The sequence below is a fragment of the Monodelphis domestica genome, chromosome 5 (genome assembly GCF_027887165.1).
Source record: "Monodelphis domestica isolate mMonDom1 chromosome 5, mMonDom1.pri, whole genome shotgun sequence".
Classification (NCBI taxonomy): Eukaryota; Metazoa; Chordata; class Mammalia; order Didelphimorphia; family Didelphidae; genus Monodelphis; species Monodelphis domestica.
In genome coordinates, this window is record NC_077231.1 from 27,962,724 (window position 1) to 27,982,289 (window position 19,566).

Genomic DNA, 19,566 nt, shown 5'->3' on the forward strand with positions numbered 1-19,566 from the left:
TAGTGCCTGTATGATTTCATTGTTTAGTCTTTATTTTTGTTTTTCTGTTTTATTTGCTTCCTGGATGAACTGCTTATTATTTTTATTCTAGAATGCTATGAATATTGGCATATTGCTAGACTATAGAATACAGAAATGACTCCATGATTGATCACATAATGATCCACCCATATAACAGAAAGTTCCAATGTACTCAACAAACTTAGTAGCTTGGTCAACTGCCTCAAAATTTTTTCTTTGCTAATTAAAGGTTTTCTAAGAAAATAACTGTGTTATTGGCTGAATGGAATAATTATCTTTGCATTTGTGTCATCTTGATCAGTCTTTATCAAAATCTTGGTGTGAAGGGAGAATTTTTATTTGTTATATTAATTTGGAAAAATTATAGTATATCCCCTTCGCAAATATGTTTTTTTTACCATGTTAGAAAAAGATATTTTTTTTTCAGAAAAGGATAATTCTCAGTGTATGTTTTACTGATGATGGAGGGAGAAGGAAAAGTACACTTGCCATTCATTTTGTTATAATCAGTAGAAGAGTAAAGTAAGGAGAATGCTTACTACAAATGACCTAATGAGGCTAGTAAAAACTCTTGACTGATTGTAATCCTTCTGTAATTATTTTTTTAAATCTTAACTCCATAGCCCCTTACCTTCTGCTTTAGAATTAATACTAAACATTGGTTCCAAGGCAATAATGTCTAGGAAAATGAAGTTAAGTGATAACACATCTAGGAAGTATCTAATGGTCAGATATGAACTCAGGGCCTCCAATTTCCAGTCCTGGCTCTCTCTATATACACTTGGCCACCCCCCCCACCAATACTTTATTGCTCAACATTACTCTTTATATGAGGGAATAAAACTTATTCTGATACATTTTTTTATCATCTCTACAATTCTCCAGGCATTGTTGAGGAGGATTCATTGGATTAGAGCCTAACATAGAATTATTCATCAAGAATCTGAAGTAGGGGTACAATTGAAACACTAAGATCTTAATTTTCCTATGGAGGAGGCAGGAAACCACCATAGGTCCATCATGATGCAAGATTTAAATTTTGGTAGCATAGTTTGAGTTATTTTCCAGAAGAGTTGGACTATTTCATAGCCCCACCATTATATATTACTGTACCCATCTTCCCATAATTCTTCCTTCATTAACAATTTAATCAGGTTTTCATTTACATTTCATTCATTGTCTTTGAGTTTGAGATTTTTTCCCACTAGTGATTCTTGGTCAGTTACATTTCTTCTTATTTAAGGATTTCCATAGGCAACCTCAAAATTTGACTCTTATATTGGCAACCACAGAAAGGATAAACAATCTTCACTTCAACATATAAAAGGTAAGTATATATTTTAAAAAAGATAGCCTTTATTTTATCACACAGAAAATATAAAAGACATGACTTATATCTGAGTCAATAAAGAAGCAAGATAGCTGTTATGCCTATATGAGTACTCATAATTAAGGGGAATTCACTGGAGGTACAGTGATCAATTTATATTCTACAGATAGGCACAATTGTCTTCTAAGGCAGTTTTTGGATTATAGAATCATAGTTCCATAGTATTATAGAAGTAGAAGGAATCTTACTCATTAGTCACTCATATCCTCTTAGTCTCAGGCAATCACACAAGTAAAGCATTTTTGCAATAGTTAACAAGTAAACTCCCTTTCTATCGATATTACTCAACAAAAGTCCCTACATAGTCTACATCTATTCCCAATGAATGAATACATGAAAAGGCATTTATTAAGTATACATTATGAACCAGATACTGTGCTATGGGATGGGTTCACAAAAACAAAACCCATAAGCCAGGTAATAGTTGACCTCAAGGAACTTACATTGTAACAGGCAAACACAAAATGTAAAACTGAATGGTGGCCAGGAAGAGAGATGTTCATGTGTAAAGTTAAAGGAATGGTGAAGGGAATTGTAGGGGAATGAATAGACAACATTCTCCTGCTATGAGAGCAGAATTGACTTGATTCTGACTCTTGTGGAAGCAAATAAGAAGCAACCTGATCGAGAGGAAAAGAGCACTGGATTTTGAGGCCCAGGCCTGGGTCAAAATGCTCCCTACTAAATGTACTATGTTTTATGGTCTTGCCTAAGGTCTTAATGTGTTCCATGACATATTGTCCAAGATGTTCAATCTTTCCTCCCATCATTCTTTTTCTCTCACTTACCTTCTGTCTCTACTTGTCTACTTGCTCCTTCCTTGCTGCCTACAACCATGTCTATTTCTCTTGCCTACAAACATGTCTATTTCTCTCTCATCCTGAAAATCCCTCACTTGATTCTTCTGTCCCTGCTAACTACTTAATCTCCCCTGACTTTTGTGTTTGAGCTCTTTCAGAATGCCATCTACAACAAATGTACCCACTTAGACTCTTCTCTTTCTCTCTTCTTAGCACTCTCCAATGTAGCTTCTGACCTCATCTTTCCCTGAAATTACTCTTTCCAGAATTTATCAATAATTTCTTAATTGCTATATCCAATGGAGTTTTCTCATCCTCCTATTCTTCTTGACCTCTTTGCAGGTTTTGATCTTGATCACCCTCTTCTCTTTGATATTTTCTTATCTCTAGGTTTTCAAGTTATTGTTCCCTCCTGGTTGTCCTTCTACCTACCAGGCCACTCTTACTCATTGTCCTTTGCTAGATTCTCATACAAGTTATGCCCACTAACTGTAGGTATCTCTCAGGAAGTTGTCTTGGTTCCTCTTCTCTTTTCTCTGTATATTACTTCACTTGGTGTTCTCAACAACTCTCATGGATTTAATGAAAATCCGAGTGCTGATGGTTCTCAAACCTACCTATCCTGTTTGATGTTTTTGCTGACCTCCAGTTTCACATCTTCAACTGCCTTTTGGATATCTTAAGTTGGAATTCTAACACATAGCTTAACTAAGCTTAATATGTCTAAAATTGATCCAATTTTCTTTCCCTCTAAAGGTTCTCCCTTTCAAAATTGTCTTTTTCTGTCAAGCGTACAAGTATTCTTCCAAACTTTCAGGTTTGCAGAGTAGGCTCCATCTTTGAATTGTCCCTGTCTCTCATCCCATATACAATCAGTTGCTACATCTTGTGAATTTCACCTTTGCTATATCTCCTGAATATGATATGTCCCTTATAGCCTACCATCTTGGTACAGTGCCATATCACTTGACTATTGGAAGACTGTAATAAGACTGCTGAAGAATTTACCTGGCACAAGACTCTCTCTACTTCAATCCATCATCTGTTCAGCCATAATATTGATTTTCCTAAAATACATATCATAACTTCCAACCCCCTCCCCCATTGCTAACATAATCATCAGGAATATGAGGTAGAAAAAAAACCTGATACAGTACAAACCCGATTTTCCTATTTAATAGGCAGTCAACTGCCAAGGGTTTAAGATCATGAAGAGTTTAGTTTCTGTGGCAGAGTTTGAGTTATTGTCCAGACAAAGTGAACTAATTCATAACTCTAACAATATGTACCAATGTGTCTGTCTTTCCACATTTGTTTTCATATTTACTATTTTAGTAAGCTGTGCCAACACACTGGGGATGAAGTGAGCCTTCAGAGTCATAGAGAATTACATTGATTTCATTATTTTTGAATGGAAGATTTTTTCTCTTATGATTCTAGATCAGTTGTATTTCTCCTATTTTCCTAGGGTTTCCATAGATAGGCAAACTAAAAATTTGGCTTTGATATTGGTCAATACAAAAAACTTAAAGAAACTTTACTTAAACTATTTAAATACATGTAATCAAGATAATTTAAAAAAGAGAGCCATTATTTTATCATATAGAAAATACAAAAGAGAAATTAGTTATTTCTGAATCAATAAAGAAACCAAATACAGACACTATTTCTTCTAGGTAAGGGAAATAAATGCACAGGAGGTGCATACGGATGAATTTTTCATTCTATAGAGAGGCATGATTGCCTTCTAGGGCAGTTATTGGATCACATAATCATAGTATCATGGATTTGGAAGGAATCTTACCTATCAGTCCTCTCACCTACAATCTATTGTCTGTGCAGTCACTGAAATGATTTCCCAAAAGCACTTCTCTAGCTATGTCTACTTTCCCTACTCAATTATGTCTAGTGACTCTCTAATAAAAATACCCCTCATTTTGGCATTCTATGCCCTTTGTTGTATATCACTTGCCATAACCTAACCTCTTCCTGCATTTTACTCTCCACAACTTACTTTTTGATCTAGTGTCTCTGACCTCCTGGCTGTTCCATGAACAAGACATGCATTCCATCTCTCAGCTCTAGGCTATGTGACTGCTCCCTGTGCCTGGAATCCTTTCCATCCCCTTCATTGTTTCCTGGTTTCCTTAATTCTAATGTCTTCCCTCTGTTTACTATTTTTCCTCTATTACAGTTTATTTCTGTGTATTTGTTACTTATTGTCTCATTATAATGTGTGCTCCTTGAAGGCAAGGATTGTGATTTACTATTTTTCATATCATTGGAAGTAATTTAATAAATACTTATTGATTGACTTACAGATGGACAAGTTTAAGCTTTAGTTTCCTTATGAACAAAGTGAAAGAGTTGACTTATATAGTCTCCAAAATACCTGACCCCTCTAAGCATATAAATCTTTGACTTGAAAGTTTTTCAGAGTAAATGACTGATGATGAATTAGAATTCAGGGCTTCTTGACTCCAAATTAATTTCTTTCATGAATCTGTCTAAGAATGTGGGTGATCTTGAGTCAATGAGCTATAGAAATAGTTGACAGGGAAATGGTGTCTCTGGAATAGGTGGCTGTTGTCCAGAAAGTATGACAAAAAGGGAGGAAAAGAGACTTATATCGGGGGGGGGTCTATATATTTAGTTCTTCAGGAGAAAGAAGGCAAGAGAACCTTGAACTCCTTGAACTCCATATATGATAGAAGAGGTTAGCAAGAAACATAAGAGAGGCTTGCAAAATTATGGACAGCTTTTTCTTTACCATTTGGCATGTTGAGCTCCATAGTCTTTTACTGCTTTGTGAAAATTGCAATCCTTTTAACTAAATTCTTAAAGGCTTGTATAACTTGTTTGTTCCTCAGGGTGTAAATGAAGGGGTTCATCACAGGGGCAACAGAGGCCATGAGAACTGACACCACCTTGTTCATATCCACTTTTTCATTTCCAGACGGTTTGATGTACATGAAGATGCAGCTGCCATAAGATATGGAGACAACAACCATGTGGGAGGAACAAGTGGAAAAGGCCTTTTTCCTTTGCTGGGCAGAGGGGAATCTCAGAATAGTCTTGACAATGGCGGCATAAGACCAAATCACAAAGAGTAAAGTACTGATAAGTGTCAATATTGCATCAATTAAAACCACTCCCTCTATCAACTGTGTGTCTGTGCATGAAATCTTTAGCAAAGGAAATGTATCACAAGAAAAATGGTCAATAATGAAGTCACAGAATTCCAAATAGAGACCTAAGCTAAGAGGGGGAAGGATGATCAATAGCCCAGCCATCCAACAGCTCAACAGGAGCCAGTTACAGACTTTTCTGTTCATGATAGTTGTATAATGTAGAGGTTTACAGATGGCCACATAGCGATCATAGGACATGGTAGCCAGAAGGAAGAACTCTACTGCTCCAAGAAGGATGACAAAAAATATTTGAGTGTAACAAGCATTACGGGAAATGGTTTTGTCTCCAGTTGATATGCTATAGAGGTATCTGGGAATACAGGAAGTTGTTAGTGAGACTTCTAAGAAGGAAAAGTTTCGGAGAAAAAAATACATGGGAGTTTTCAGGTGGGGATCCACCAAGGTGAGGGTGATGATGGTCAGGTTCCCAGTTAGACTCAAGAAGTAGTTGAGAAACAGAAATATAAAAAGCCAAACCTGTAGCTGTGGATTATCTGTCAGTCCCTGCAAGATGAATACTGTTATCCCTGTGTGATTTGTCATTCTTTTCTTTTGAATTCTGATTAACCTGCACACAAAATAGAGGAGAATTAGTTTTTGTGGAGGACTATGTACAGAAAATTAGGAGATTCATAGGAACTGTGAGAAAAAATGACACATGTAACTCATGTATATTATATTTTTCTTCCTGAAAATTATTATTTCCAGCACTATATTGATCCCATCACCTCTCTTACAATTTCTTTTGAATAAGCAAGGAATTTTTCTTAGTGAATGAATCACCAAATTGTATTTCACTGTCTTCTCGAGTCCCTTCCTGGTTCAGCCAGTTATTTCTTTATCACTTGGTAATTAATACCTTTTGCTCTCCCAAATCTTTTGCTCTCCTTGTCACAATTTTCTATTTCATCCTTCTTCATATGGATCTTTTCACTTCTCCTTTCCTTAGCCATACTTAAGGGCAGAAATGTTAGAAACACAGTGGCCCCAAACACATCCAAGGTGGCTTTTATCGGATTCAAATATAATTGGGAAATATTAACAAAACATATAAAAATCATAAACATTAGATAATATTACATTTTAAAATAAGTAAATTTGAATCTTGAAAAGATTTTCACTCATTTATTAGTGGCTCCCATTTCTATTTGAGTTGGCATGACTGCTGTATTTCTCTGTTCAATTCCTTCCAACAAAAAAAAAATTTGGAACCTGAATATCATTTTACAGAAATCTCCCTACCCATTGACAGCTACTATGTTTGAAAACATCTTTATTAGAAATCAGAAAACCTGCTTTAAAAACCATTGTATGCTCCATAAAAAATCATGTTATCTTATACAAGTCTCTTTATCTTTCAGATCTGAGTTTCTTCATCTCTTAAATTGCTGCGTTGGTTATTCACTAGAAGATCCTTTCTAACATCATATCCTTATTCCTATGAGAAATGAATTCCCTGTAAATTTTGAGTTGCTGATAATGGCTACTTCTAAGGAGTATTTTTATTTTAACTGATAAATGAATTTGTGGAAAGTGCTTTATTCATTCTCTTTATGTGAGGGATATAATGAGATATTTGATGATATCCTTAAAAGTTTTTCAGAGTTTCTTGTCCTTGTGACTCAAGAAACCTGTCTTGTCAGATGCATTCTCTCTCTCTCTCTCTCTCTCTCTCTCTCTCTCTCTCTCTCTCTCTCTTATTATCTCCCCCTCTCCCTCTCTGTATCTGTCTTTGCCTCTCCTACCTTTTCCCTATCTCTGTTTCTTTCCCTGTCTTTCAGTTCTATGAGTTTTTTAAGACAGAAAGTTTATAATTAGTCCATATTGCTGTGCAATTGGTCATTTTTTAAAAGAAGAAACTATAAGCTTTTTATCTCATAGATGTCTTTCACATTATTGTGAAACCTATGGATCCATTCTCAGATTAATGCTTTTATATGTAGAAAATAAAATAAACAGGATTATAAAAGCAACCCATCATATCAGAATAACATTGTCAAAATAATGGAAAAGATGATTATGTCCTTATTAACTCTTGTCTGAAGTGTTACCTGTCTCAGAAGTGTTCTCTTTTTACATTAGAAATTTTTGTTGCAGAATGGAATTATCTTCAGTTTTAAAATTTCCAGAATTGGATATCATTGGGGTGTTTTGATTAAGGATTTTTCCAACATCCTACAGATCACAGAATGTTGCCCATAAACTGCTCTCACCCAAGTCAACACTATGACCATTTATTAAAATGAGTGTGTGAAGTTCAAATATCTTATTATACTAAAAGAGAAGTTACCCCTCAGAAATGATTGTTTATTTTCTCCATGGAGTAGTCAATGAAATCTCATAAATTTTGATTCTTAAGAGGACAAGTATGTCCATTAAATTCTTTAATAGAAAAAAAAAACATGCAAGTCTAATCTTCATGAATATACAATTAGAAAATATAGGTTGTATAAACTCTTTCATACTTATGTTTCTATCAGTACTTTATAGATATCATTGCCAGAATAACCCAAAAGTCACTAAAGTGACTCAAGTATGAATAGCAATGGAGGCAGGTGGCAGGAGTATAGTAAAGGATGAAGATTTAGACTTGAATTTCAGTTTTTACTTACTTTTGATCTTTTGGACTTTGACTTCCTTGAGTCTCAATTTCCTAACCTGTAAATATGGAAGTTCGTTCAGATGACCTCTAATATTATTTTGAGTTTTACTTCAGAAGGAATGAAACAAATATCAAGTACCTATTATGTGCCCTGCTGTAAGCACTTAACAAATAATCTCATTTTGTTCCTCACAACAACCCTAGGTCATAGTTGACATTATTTTTGCCATTTTATTTTTGAGGAAACTAAGATGAATAGAAATTAAATGATGTGCCCAGAGTCTCTAAGCTATTGAGTGTCTCCAGCTACTTTTGATCTCGAGTTTCCTGACTCCAGGCCCAGCAGTCTCTTAACTGTGCCATATGGCTAGTTGCCTCTAGGAAGATGGCACCACTGGAAAGGGAAGACAATATCTAGACCCAAATCTGTACTATAGAGGAAAAAGCCTTAAATATCTGGGAAGGGAGTTGTATTTTCCTCTCTAAATATTTTACTTGCTCAGACTCCTGAAGGTATTCAGGGAATCCAGTGAGAGCAAACAACAGATTCTTTGGGGATTCAGATTCTGAATAACTCATGAGTCTATCATATAATTGAAAAAAAAAACAGTTTTAAAGAGGTAGCTATGGGACCTCTGTCCACTGAGAAAGGAAGTCTCTGCCACAGCATTAGAAAATATGCTTAAATTGTAAGTCTTGCACTAGAGCAGACCCTTGGCATCTCCCTGTTTTTCTCCACACCCTTTAAAGGATCATTCTGATTTTTCACTCAGGAGAAATTCTCAGGAGGGTTCCCTGGGATAGATCAGATACCAGGGGAGTCCCAATCACCAAATATCCCAGGAGATCTTTAGTGTAAGGGGGAAAATGAAGGAAAGCAAAACTTTGCAAAATAGGATGTGCATAAGAAAAATGTGCATAAGAAACAGCAAAGTTGTGCAGGAGGGTCTGCTTACATGCACAGAACTTAAAGGGGAGTTCCAGAATTGGGGGAAGGAATAAAACTGGGAACCAGAAGGAGCTGGATATCTGTTGTTCCTGTACACTGAGTAGAGTGGAGAGGTTACTTCCTGTGGCCAATTTGTCTATGCCTAAAGGAGGTAACTGACCTTTCCCTACAGAAACCCAGAGGTTCCTGTATTTCCTGTCATTGAGATATTCCCAAGATAATTTCTATCCCTGTCTCCAGTTACCATCTCTTGAGATACTGTGAGCTTCTATATTTTTGTGAGATCCTTGCTGTGTGTGTTGTGTGAGGTGCCAAGACCCAGAAAAATGCCATTGACAACAGGCCAGCCATCTTGGCCCTTGGCCACTGGCCTACAAGGGGGAACTCATCACTGTTCTTGCTATCTCATTCTGATAAACTGTTTACTTGTCTAAAAATAATTTTGGACCAGTAGGTCAGGGTAATTAGTTATCTTATTTGATAGAGTTAGGCAGAGTAGGATAGTGTAGCCTACAGATCTATGAAGATGGTCCGTGAGGGCCTGTAGTGGGTTTTGGGTGGAGAAACAAGATTATTAGGTTATTATTATTATTATTATTATTATTATTAGGACACCTTTTCCCTTCCTCATCTTTTCTCTTTACCTTGGTATAAATAAACTTACAATACTGTTTAACAACAAGAAGTCAGATAATGTTTAACCTTGTAAGTTGCTTCTCAGGCCTTCACAGACCTGAAGCAATAATCACTCTTTGTAATCGGTTATAATCCAGCTTGTGCTATATTGCTATAGAATTACAAGATATATCAAAAATCAAACATATGGGCAAACTAAAGGGTAATGGAGGAAGAAAGAGAATAAAAAGCCAGGAGGATCCCTAACTCAGGGAACACTAAGCCATTTCTGGCCATGTGTAAAAAGGCTGAGATGTAAGGTATCTTTCACCTGTGCCCTAGCATGGGACAGAGCAATGGAACAATTGCTGCCTGGAGGGAATAGCTATTTTGCAGAAAGCTAGGCTTAGCCTTTTCTCAGGCCAAGGGTCATATTTCTTTGAAAGAATAGAAATTCTCACTGGTTTAGGGATGACTGACAAAACTATTCCAGAAAAAATAACAAATTAAGCATTCCAAATGCCAAGGAAGAAGAAAACTTTGTCTCCACTGCTGCAGATGAGAAATACAGAACTACTTTAATGAAAGCAAAGCTCAACCAACCTGCCAATAGATCAAGTCCTGGGTGGGAAGTGGGTGACCTCATTTTAAAATTGTGTCATTCTGTTTTCAGAATGAATTCCTTAATAAGTTCTGAAAGAGACCAAAATTCCAATTAATAGAGGTCTATAAGTGACTGATAGAAACTATTTTTATACCTGCATGATAATAAAGTGAAATAGACAGAAGGCTACAGTATCCTTATTATTGAATATCTACTATGTATGAAGTACTGTCCAAGGTGCTGGGGAATATAAACAAAGAATGTCACCAAAGAACACCTGTTCTCAAGAAGCTTTCAAATCTAGATGGATAGATAAGATGTGAATATTAAATAATAGGATGAGGTAACCATGAGATGCAATCTGGAGTGAAAGAAGTTTAATTTCTGTTTTTGAAGCTATTTCAGTACAGACAAATTATATCACTTCTCAGAAAGGTAAACAAATTACAACTGAGTTGTCAGTTTGCATCTGTGGATGGAATTCTTCTGCTGGGAGTTCTCTTTAATTGATAAAACTACAGCTTTCCCACCCCCCATTCCAGAAAGAAGCCAAGATATATGATTATGTAATAGCAACATAATGCTATTAAGAGGTTGAGAAGATGGAGACAAATATTAATGAAATTATTCGTTCATCAGGAAATAAGAGGGCAGGAGGAGTTTACCAATAACTACTTCTCAGTCAAAGACGGAGGAAATGAATGACCAGAAAAAGAGGTGGGATTGTCTTATAGTGATATCAAAAGATTATAGATGGACAGTCTGAATGTTGCACTGGTCCCCAGGAAATGATAAAAAGACATTGGAAAGGACCTGCAGTTTACTGGATACTTCATCCTTGGGTGATAGGTAAAATTTTTGCAGGATGAAAAGGTTTAGTGGAACCCTAGCATGTATTGGTGGAAGAAATGTACTATGAATGAGATTAAAGATTGATTGCAATGAAGGTGTGACATAATGGAAACTAACTTTGAGGAGAAAGAAAAAAGGAAGGGACAGAGTATGTCAGAATCTTTTGAGATATTTGTTGTCTGAGATTACTCTAACATCTGATCTGTCTCAGACAACCTTTCATAGATTTTCCTGATTTAAGTATCAGAACCATTCTTTAGTTGATATGGAGAGAAACAGAGAGATGCCAGGGACATGTTCTATTGTAGGACTCCCAGTGTCTGAACGCTATATCTGATGTCCTAATGATATCTACCTATCCCTGTGGACATAGACCCCATAGCTGTTCATTAAATTTTTTTATTTAATTCCGATTATGTTAGATTCATTAGTTATCTAGAACCTCACTCCCTAAGGAATTTATTATTTGTTTCCTCACTTAATTTCCCCAAACACCTTTAGCAGAGGGTGAATAAGATAAGTAGGTGGAAAAACCCATATTCTTACCCAGAATGGTTAGGCTTTTTCTTTGGAAATTCACAGACACAAGTCTGTACATTCCTTCTCATTTGCAGTATCCCAGCCTCATTTCAGCTCTAGTATAAGATTTCTGACTTTTAGCCAACAGTTAGTTGAGAGACAAAAGAGTGGCCAGCAGCACTGTCTTTGGAGATGGGAATCAGTCATAAAGATGCTTGTGAGGTGTGATGTTCTAGGACCAGATTTAGGTTATGCTCTAAAATGTCCATAAAATTGAAATCTTGAAGTAAACTGAGGAAGAATAGCAGAGATAAGACAATTCAATTTCCTTATTTATAGGAGAGGAAACTGAGTCTAAAGGAGGTCAAGGTCCCAGAGATCATGATCAATAACTGGAATTTTAAGTCTATCTGAACTTCCTGAAAGCTCAATGCAAATTTATTAATAGTCTCAACCCATAGGGTAACTATTCCATGACATAGATAACAGCTTCACAATGTTCCTCCCACCTGCCTGCACTATTCTTCATCTTTGAGTCCTACCAAGGGCTTTGGGGTTATTCTGACCACTGATGAACTCTATGAAGCACTATGAGAAAAGTAAGTATGAAAATAATTTTCACATGTTATATTTTATCATCTTGTATCTGTGAAGATTCTGATTGTTTCCCTATTTCCCCCATATAAGAACATAGTGTTCAGAGAAATCTACTTCAAGCATCAAAATTTGTAGAATATAAGAAAAAAGAAAACAGAAACTTATTAAATTACTTTAAATATTTCAGGGAAAAAGATAAATTATAGCTTTTAGTAAATGACAAGATGTTTGAATTTTACATTCCCATAATAGTTGAGGTGGAGGTAGATTTAGGAAGTGCATTATGTGTGCCCTTCTGTGATCTATAGCATATTTGGAAAATCTCCCTTAGGAAAGATATCATATACCAATGGTGCTAGAATCTCACAATTAAGGGGAAATTCCATTTGTTACAAATTGGTTTCCTTCAATTGATGTCCCTGACCTTTATTTTGTTCACTATTTTAATAAAATAAGTGTCAATTCAATTCTCTGGATTTTATGTTTTCAAAAGCATTAGTCAGAGAGGGCATCCATAGCTTTCACCAGACCTCAAAAGGTGTCCATGACACAAAAGTTTTAAGATCTCCTACTTAGAGATAAGTTGCACAGCAAATGAACAGATGATGAATTTTGGGTTTTGAAAGCAAAACACTCATGTGACAATGCTATGGAGAGAGACATAGAAAACTTATAGGGATATAAAATATTGAGTCATTTACCAGTCAACATAAAAATTCCTATTGGAAATAAGCTCTATTGGCTACTCAAACCTTATTGCTAATTCACTTATCAAAAGATTAAAAGGTTTAGAGATAGAAAGGACTTTAGCAATCACCTAGAGATCACTCCATTTAAGAGACAAAGAAACTGAGTCTGAGAGATGATGCGACTTGCATAAAATAACATTATATTTTAAGGGGCAGAGAGTGGTTCAAAAGTTTCTTTGAGATCTCTTCAGACATAGAAGATCTCAGGAAGCAGGCCTCTTCAGAATCAGGATCAGGGTCCAGGAATTTTTCAGAAGAAATTCAGCAAAGGTTCACATTCAGAATGTTCTTGAAGTCTGGAAGACAAGGAGAAAAGGTCAGGGGCCTCTGTGACCAGAAGAGTTGGAAGCATGGACAGCCAAGGGTGGTACAGGGAAAGGGAGCCAGAAGGGCCTCAGAAACAGTCAGCATCTTCTACACAGTATTTCTTATAGCCAGCCCTGCTTGCCCTCTGAATTCAGATGTGCCTAACTCTTCCTTCAGGACTTCTAGTAAAAGAAACTGGGGACAATAGTATGTATGGGAGAGCAGATGGATGAGCAAAGTCCTGGTGTGGGAAGAAGAAGATGGAATTTTAATCAGTAATGAATCTCAATTAAAATTAAAATTAGTATGATTCACTTTTAAAGTTCAGAAAGTGTGTTCTTCCCTTCAGGCCTATGCGATATGTGTTGCAAGAATTAGAATCCTCTTTAAATATGAGAGGAAAGTAGGTCCTCAGCTATGGAGTGACTTCCTCATGGCACATAGGCAGTAAGTGTAAGAATCAGGACATGAAATGAAATTTCCTGAAGGCCCAGGTAGTGCAGTGGAAAAAGTGCCAGCTGTTAAGTCAGGAAGACCTGAGTTAAATCTAATCTTAGCCATTTATTAGCTGGGTGATCCTGAGTGAGCTATTTGATCTCTATTTGCTTTCGTTTCCTCAATTGTAGAATTGGGAGAAAAATAGCACTTAGCTTCCAGGAATGTGAGATTCAAATGACATAATAATGCCTGGCACATAGTAAAGGCTATGTAAATGCTAGCTCTTTTTTTCCTCTCAAAGCTTTTAAAAAATGATTTCGGGGGCAGCTGGGTAGCTCAGTGTATTGAGAGCCAGTCCTAGAGATGGGAGGTCCTAGGTTCAAATCTGGCCTCAGCCACTTCCTAGCTGTGTGACACTGTGCAAGTCACTTGACCCTCATTGCCTAGCCCTTAACACTCTTCTGCCTTGGAGCCAATACACAATATTGACTCCAAGACAGAAGGTAAGGGTTTAAAAAAATGATTTCACGTGTTAACAAATTTCCAAGCAGATTTTCCTAAGGTACATCATTTAACTGATCTCCATCCCTCCCTTTTTTCCCCCTCCCAGTACTGGCATGGGATTTGATCTGGGTTATACATGTCTTATCATATAAAATATAATGACATATTGTTCATTTTTATGAGTAATCTTATAATACAAAACCCCCAAATCATAGGCCCAAACAAAACAATTGAAAACTCACATGCTTTCAACTGCATTCTAACTCCAACTTTTTCTTTTTTCTTTTTTTTTTTCAACTTTTCTTTTTCTGGAGGTGGATAGTATTCTTGTCATAAGTGCCTCAGAATTGTCCTGGATCATTGCTCTGGCAACAATTGCTGAATCGATCTTAGTTGATCATTCCATCATATTTCAGTTACTGTGTACAATGTTTTCCTGATTCTGATTATTTCACTCTGCAACAGTCCATGAAGGTTATTCCTACACTTTGTGAAATCATCCTGTTCATCACTCCTTACAGCACAATAGCATTCCTCCACCATCTATGCCACAATTTGTTCAGTCATTCCCCAAGTGATAGATATACTTTTAATTTCTAATTCTTTGACATCATAAAAGAGCTCTAGCTATTATTAATATAACAATTAGCTCTTCTCCTGACCCCATGTGTAGTGCTATATGCTGTGGCTGAGGAAAGAAGTGAAAGAAGGACTTTGTGTGAAGGAAGATAACAGAAGATTTTGACAAGAGATTGTATTTGGGAGGGCAAAAAGTTAGTTGCCAAGAAATCATAAAGTACAGGTAGAAACCTTGGAAGGGTCGAAGTTCCTTGTTTCTCTTTCCACCCACTCATCACGTAGTCTCATTTCCTTCTCAGATGCAGATTCTTTTTTTTCCCTTTAATTTGCAGATCCATTAGAATTCATAAATCAGGAATGAGAAATCACACTGGGATAACATTGTACTTCCTACGGGGACTAACAGATGATCCACAGCTAAAGGTCTTGCTTTTTATCTTTCTGTTTCTCAACTACTTCTTGAGTCTAACTGGGAATCTGACCATCATCATCCTTACATTGGTGGATCCCCACCTGAAAACTCCCATGTATTTTTTTCTCCGAAACTTCTCCTTCTTAGAAGTCTCATTCACAACATCCTGCATTCCCAGATACCTCTACAGCATATCCACTGGGGACAATAGTGTTACTTATAGTGCTTGTGCCATACAACTATTTTTAGTCATCTTTCTTGGGGCAGCAGAGTTCTTTCTTCTAGCCACCATGTCTTATGATCGCTATGTGGCCATCTGCAAACCTCTCCATTACACAACTATCATGAATAACAAAGTATGTAACTGGCTCCTGCTGAGTTCTTGGCTGTCTGGGCTGCTGATCATTCTCCCACCACTTCTCATGGGCCTCCAATTAGAATTCTGTGACTCCAATGTTATTGACCATTTTTCCTGTGATGTATTTCCCGTATTAGAGCTTTCATGCTCAGACACGACATTCATAGAAAAAATAGTTTTGACTGATGCTATACTGACACTCATCATCACCTTACTCTTTGTGTTTTGGTCTTATGCCTCCATCGTCAGGACAATTCTGAGATTCCCCTCTGCCCAGCAAAGACAAAAGGCCTTTTCTACTTGTTCATCTCACATGATTGTTGTTGCCATCTCTTATGGTAGTTGCATCTTCATGTATGTCAAATCTTCTGCAAATGAAATGGTAGCTTTGAACAAGGTGGTGTCAGTTCTCATAGCCTCTGTTGCACCAGTGATGAATCCTTTTATTTATACCCTGAGGAACAAACAAGTCATACAAGCTTTTAAGGACTTAGTTAAAAAGATTGCAATTCTCTTAAAACAATAAAAGACTACTGAGTTCCAGATGCCAAATGGAAAAAAAAGAGTTGTCCAAAATTCTGCAAACCTTTATCATTTGTCTTACAAATCATTCTTTTCTAAAATCTATAAAATATTACCTTATCCTTGATCATTTTTGTCATATAGGGAGTACCTCCCTCTTTCTGTACTGATAAATGTATCCCCTCCTTATATATTGTTGACATCTGTGGTTCTTTCTGCCCTCCCACTCACAGCTCCTCTAAGGCTCTACTGTTTAGTGTAGCTACTTCTCTAATCCACTGGCTCAAGCTCACCTATACTCTCAGTCAGATGGAGTTGATTGATAAAGAGCTGAACATGGAATCAGGAAGTCTTAGACTCAAATTCTATTTCAGAAAGCAACTCACAGGATCACAGATCTAGAAGAGCAACAGACTTTAGGTGTCATATATTGCCCTCACATTTTGTAAGTAAGTAAACAGACCAAGAATAATTAAGTAACTTGTCCAAAGTCATAACAGGGTTAAGATTTTAACCAAGGCCTTTTATCCCAAAGTCAATTATCTTTCACAGTAGTTTATTTCCTGAACTTTCCCGCTCTGTAACCAAAATCAAGTCAATTTTGCCTTGACTAAAGGAAAAACTGTGTTCTGTTCACCACCCCTTTAATTTTCTTCTCCAAAAATATATGTCATTTCTTTGCCTGTTAGAATATAAGTTATTTCAAGACAGAGAGTACTCTGGATTGTATTTTTTGTATTTGTGTCTCCACCTCTCAGTGCAGTATTTGTTGTATAGTAGGTCCTTAACAATCACTGATTCTCAAAGTGATTGTGGACTCATAGGGACTTTATAGGGTGTTACACAGACTATATACAGACGGATTGACATGGATCTCACTTGCTAACAATCCCAAATATATCTATCCTCTGGATTACCCTGAAAAATGGAGGAGATGGATGAATTGAATGATCTGTAATGTTTCTTCCACTTCTAAATCTATGATGCTAAGACTCAGTCATTTTATGACTGCATCTATAGGAATGTGGGATTTTCTGGAGAATGAGAGTCTACCCCTTTATACATCTTAAGTGCCTTTCCCTTACATGGAAAAATACAATGGACATAAGAGTTATCTTGACTCGATTGATATAGTTGTATTTTCTGTGTTAATTAACTATGGGATAAAATAAAGGCCCTTTTTGTTTTTGAAAAATTTTGAAAAAATATATATTTCACTTGTTTGTACTTTCATGATAGAACTGAGAGCTCTTAATGTTTTCTGTAGAGGCCAAGTCAAGAGCCCTATTCTGAGGTGGCCAGTAGGAAGAGTAGAAGAGAAGAAATGGAGCTGATTAAGAGCCACATGAAAATAACTTTCTAATTGATAAATAATGAAATAAATGTAATTTGTATGATGAAGTTTCATGGCACATCTAGGAAATTGCCAAAAAAAATCCCCAACATAAAAGTAGTGTGGAGAGAACTTTGTGAAGATAGGTACACTTATATGGTATATGGATAGAAATGTAAAATGGTTCGACATTTCTGGAAAACAATTCATTTTCTCAAAATCTAAACTGTTCTTGACCTTAGAGACATCGATACCTCTCTTATATTTATATGTATATGCTGAGGACATCAAAGGTATCTATTCTAAGAGTTTTATATTGTTTAGGCGTTTCCTGGTTCCACAAAGCCCCTTTGCTGGTAAGTGATAAACCTCTTATCATTTCTACATTGCAACATAGACATAGCTTATAATTTGAATTGTTTCTTTTCTATAGGTATACTATTAGGCCCCATACTTATCCTATGATCCTGACTCCTCCTTTTAATAATTATAGGAAGTCAAAACCATTGAAACAAACAATTCCAAGTAGGAAAAAAAAACATATCTTACCATATTAATTATATTACAACTCTTATGAATCATAGCTTTTACCTCAGAAGAACTAATTATATTTTTAGACTTCCTGTAAAAATGGTGGCTTAGAAGCAGCAAAAGTTCAGACCTCTGAAAACCCTTTTTTACCAATCACAAACTGAATGCTCCTAGGGGACTGAAATTCAAACTTAACTACAGGACAGAACTAGGGAACCCTTCTTCTGGACTCAAATCAAAAGGTATGCCCCCCAAAAGCCGGAATCCAAGGACACTCATGTCTAAGGGGAAGGCAGAAGGAAAGACCCAGGACCCATCTCCCCCAACCCAGAGTGCTGAGCCCATAGCAGCAGAGGGAAGCTCAGGGCCGGCAAAGGTGCTCTTCTGAAGGGCACACCTTGAAGGCAACCTGGGCCAGTCTTGGGGCATCCAAAACAAATGGCAGGGAATCAGCCTGAGAGTGATAGAGGGATCCTGTAGCCCAGTGGCTGGGTCCTTCCATCAGAGTCTCACAGGAGGTTTCTACCATGGGGCACATCCAGATCAACCCAGTTGAACATAATCCCATCAGGAGTCCTCAGAGCTCAGGGAGGCAAGGACCCCTAACCCCCCTAGAGTTCAGGGCCTTTGAAAGGACAGGAACCTCAGGGCCGACAAAGGCACTGGGGTACCTTGCGGACAGTGCTGTGCCAGACTCAGAGTATGGAAGTAAGGCAGCGGAGAAGCAACTGGAGAGAACTGAGAGCAGTAACACTGGAAACACTGGAAGGCAGGAGAGGGAAGACCCTGGGCTTCCCCGGGAAGACAGCGCAGCTGTGGAGAATGGACAACTTGCCTGGGGCTAAAGCCTAAGATCATCAGACAGACACACTGAGAGCAAGCCCTCCTCACTCAGATTTCTGACTGGAAAGGAGAAGAAAAACCATAGAGATAGCAAACAGTGCAGAAGTGCAATAGCCTCCAAACACCAAGAAAAGCTAGAAGAAGTGGGTGACTTTGGACACATTTTATGGAGCAAAAATACAAAATACAGAGGAGATAGAAGAGGAAACACAAACACATGCTCCATAACCTTCCAGAGGAAATGAAAATTCTCCACAAACTCTTGAAGAATTTAAAATGGAAATTATCAAAAAGATGAAAGCCTTCTGGCAGGAAAAATGGGAAATAATGTAAAAAGAACTCAGCAATGTGAGAGAACAAAATATGCAAATGCAGAAACAGCTCAAAGCCTCAAAAAACAGGTCAGACAAAACTGAAAAGGAAAACCAGTCTTTAAAGGTCAGAATCAGGCAACTGGAAGAAAATGATCTTGCAAAAGAGCAAGAATTAATGAAGCAAAGTCAAAAGGCTAAAGATTTAGAAGATAACATAAAATATCTCACTGACAAGTTGACAGTCTGGGAAAACAGAGGAAGGCGAGACAATCTGAGAATCATTGGTCTACCAGAAAAGCCAGAAATAAACAGTAATCTTGATACCATAATACATGTTATCATCAAAGAAAACTGCCCAATGATTCTAGAAAAAGGGGACAAAATACACATTGAAAGAGTTCACAGAACACCCTCTACACTAAATCCCCAAAAGACAACTCCCAGGAATGTAATTGCCGAATTCCAAAGCTTCCAAGGAAAAGAAAAAATCTTACAAGAAACCAGAAAAAGATAGTTTAGCTATAAAGGAACACCAAT

The 19,566-nt window shown here is 37.0% G+C and overlaps 2 protein-coding genes across 2 annotated transcripts; one reads left to right on the top strand and one right to left on the bottom strand.

Annotated features, from left to right (window-relative positions):
* Positions 1-5,009: 5,009 nt before the first annotated feature.
* On the bottom strand, positions 5,010-5,945 carry LOC100031224 (olfactory receptor 6C2-like). Its single transcript, XM_001380502.3, has one exon. The coding sequence runs from the start codon at positions 5,943-5,945 to the stop codon at positions 5,010-5,012; it is 936 nt and encodes a 311-aa protein (XP_001380539.2).
* An 8,405-nt stretch (positions 5,946-14,350) lies between these two features.
* Positions 14,351-17,862, top strand: LOC100015530 (olfactory receptor 6C2-like). Its single transcript, XM_056800979.1, has one exon. The coding sequence runs from the start codon at positions 15,074-15,076 to the stop codon at positions 16,010-16,012; it is 939 nt and encodes a 312-aa protein (XP_056656957.1). The 5' UTR covers positions 14,351-15,073; the 3' UTR covers positions 16,013-17,862.
* The last annotated feature ends 1,704 nt before the right edge of the window (positions 17,863-19,566 follow it).

Bases quoted from the DNA above. Each gene is read 5' to 3' on its own strand.
- LOC100031224 (XM_001380502.3), bottom strand. From the start codon at position 5,945: ATGACAAATCACACAGGGATAACAGTATTCATCTTGCAGGGACTGACA.
- LOC100015530 (XM_056800979.1), top strand. From the start codon at position 15,074: ATGAGAAATCACACTGGGATAACATTGTACTTCCTACGGGGACTAACA.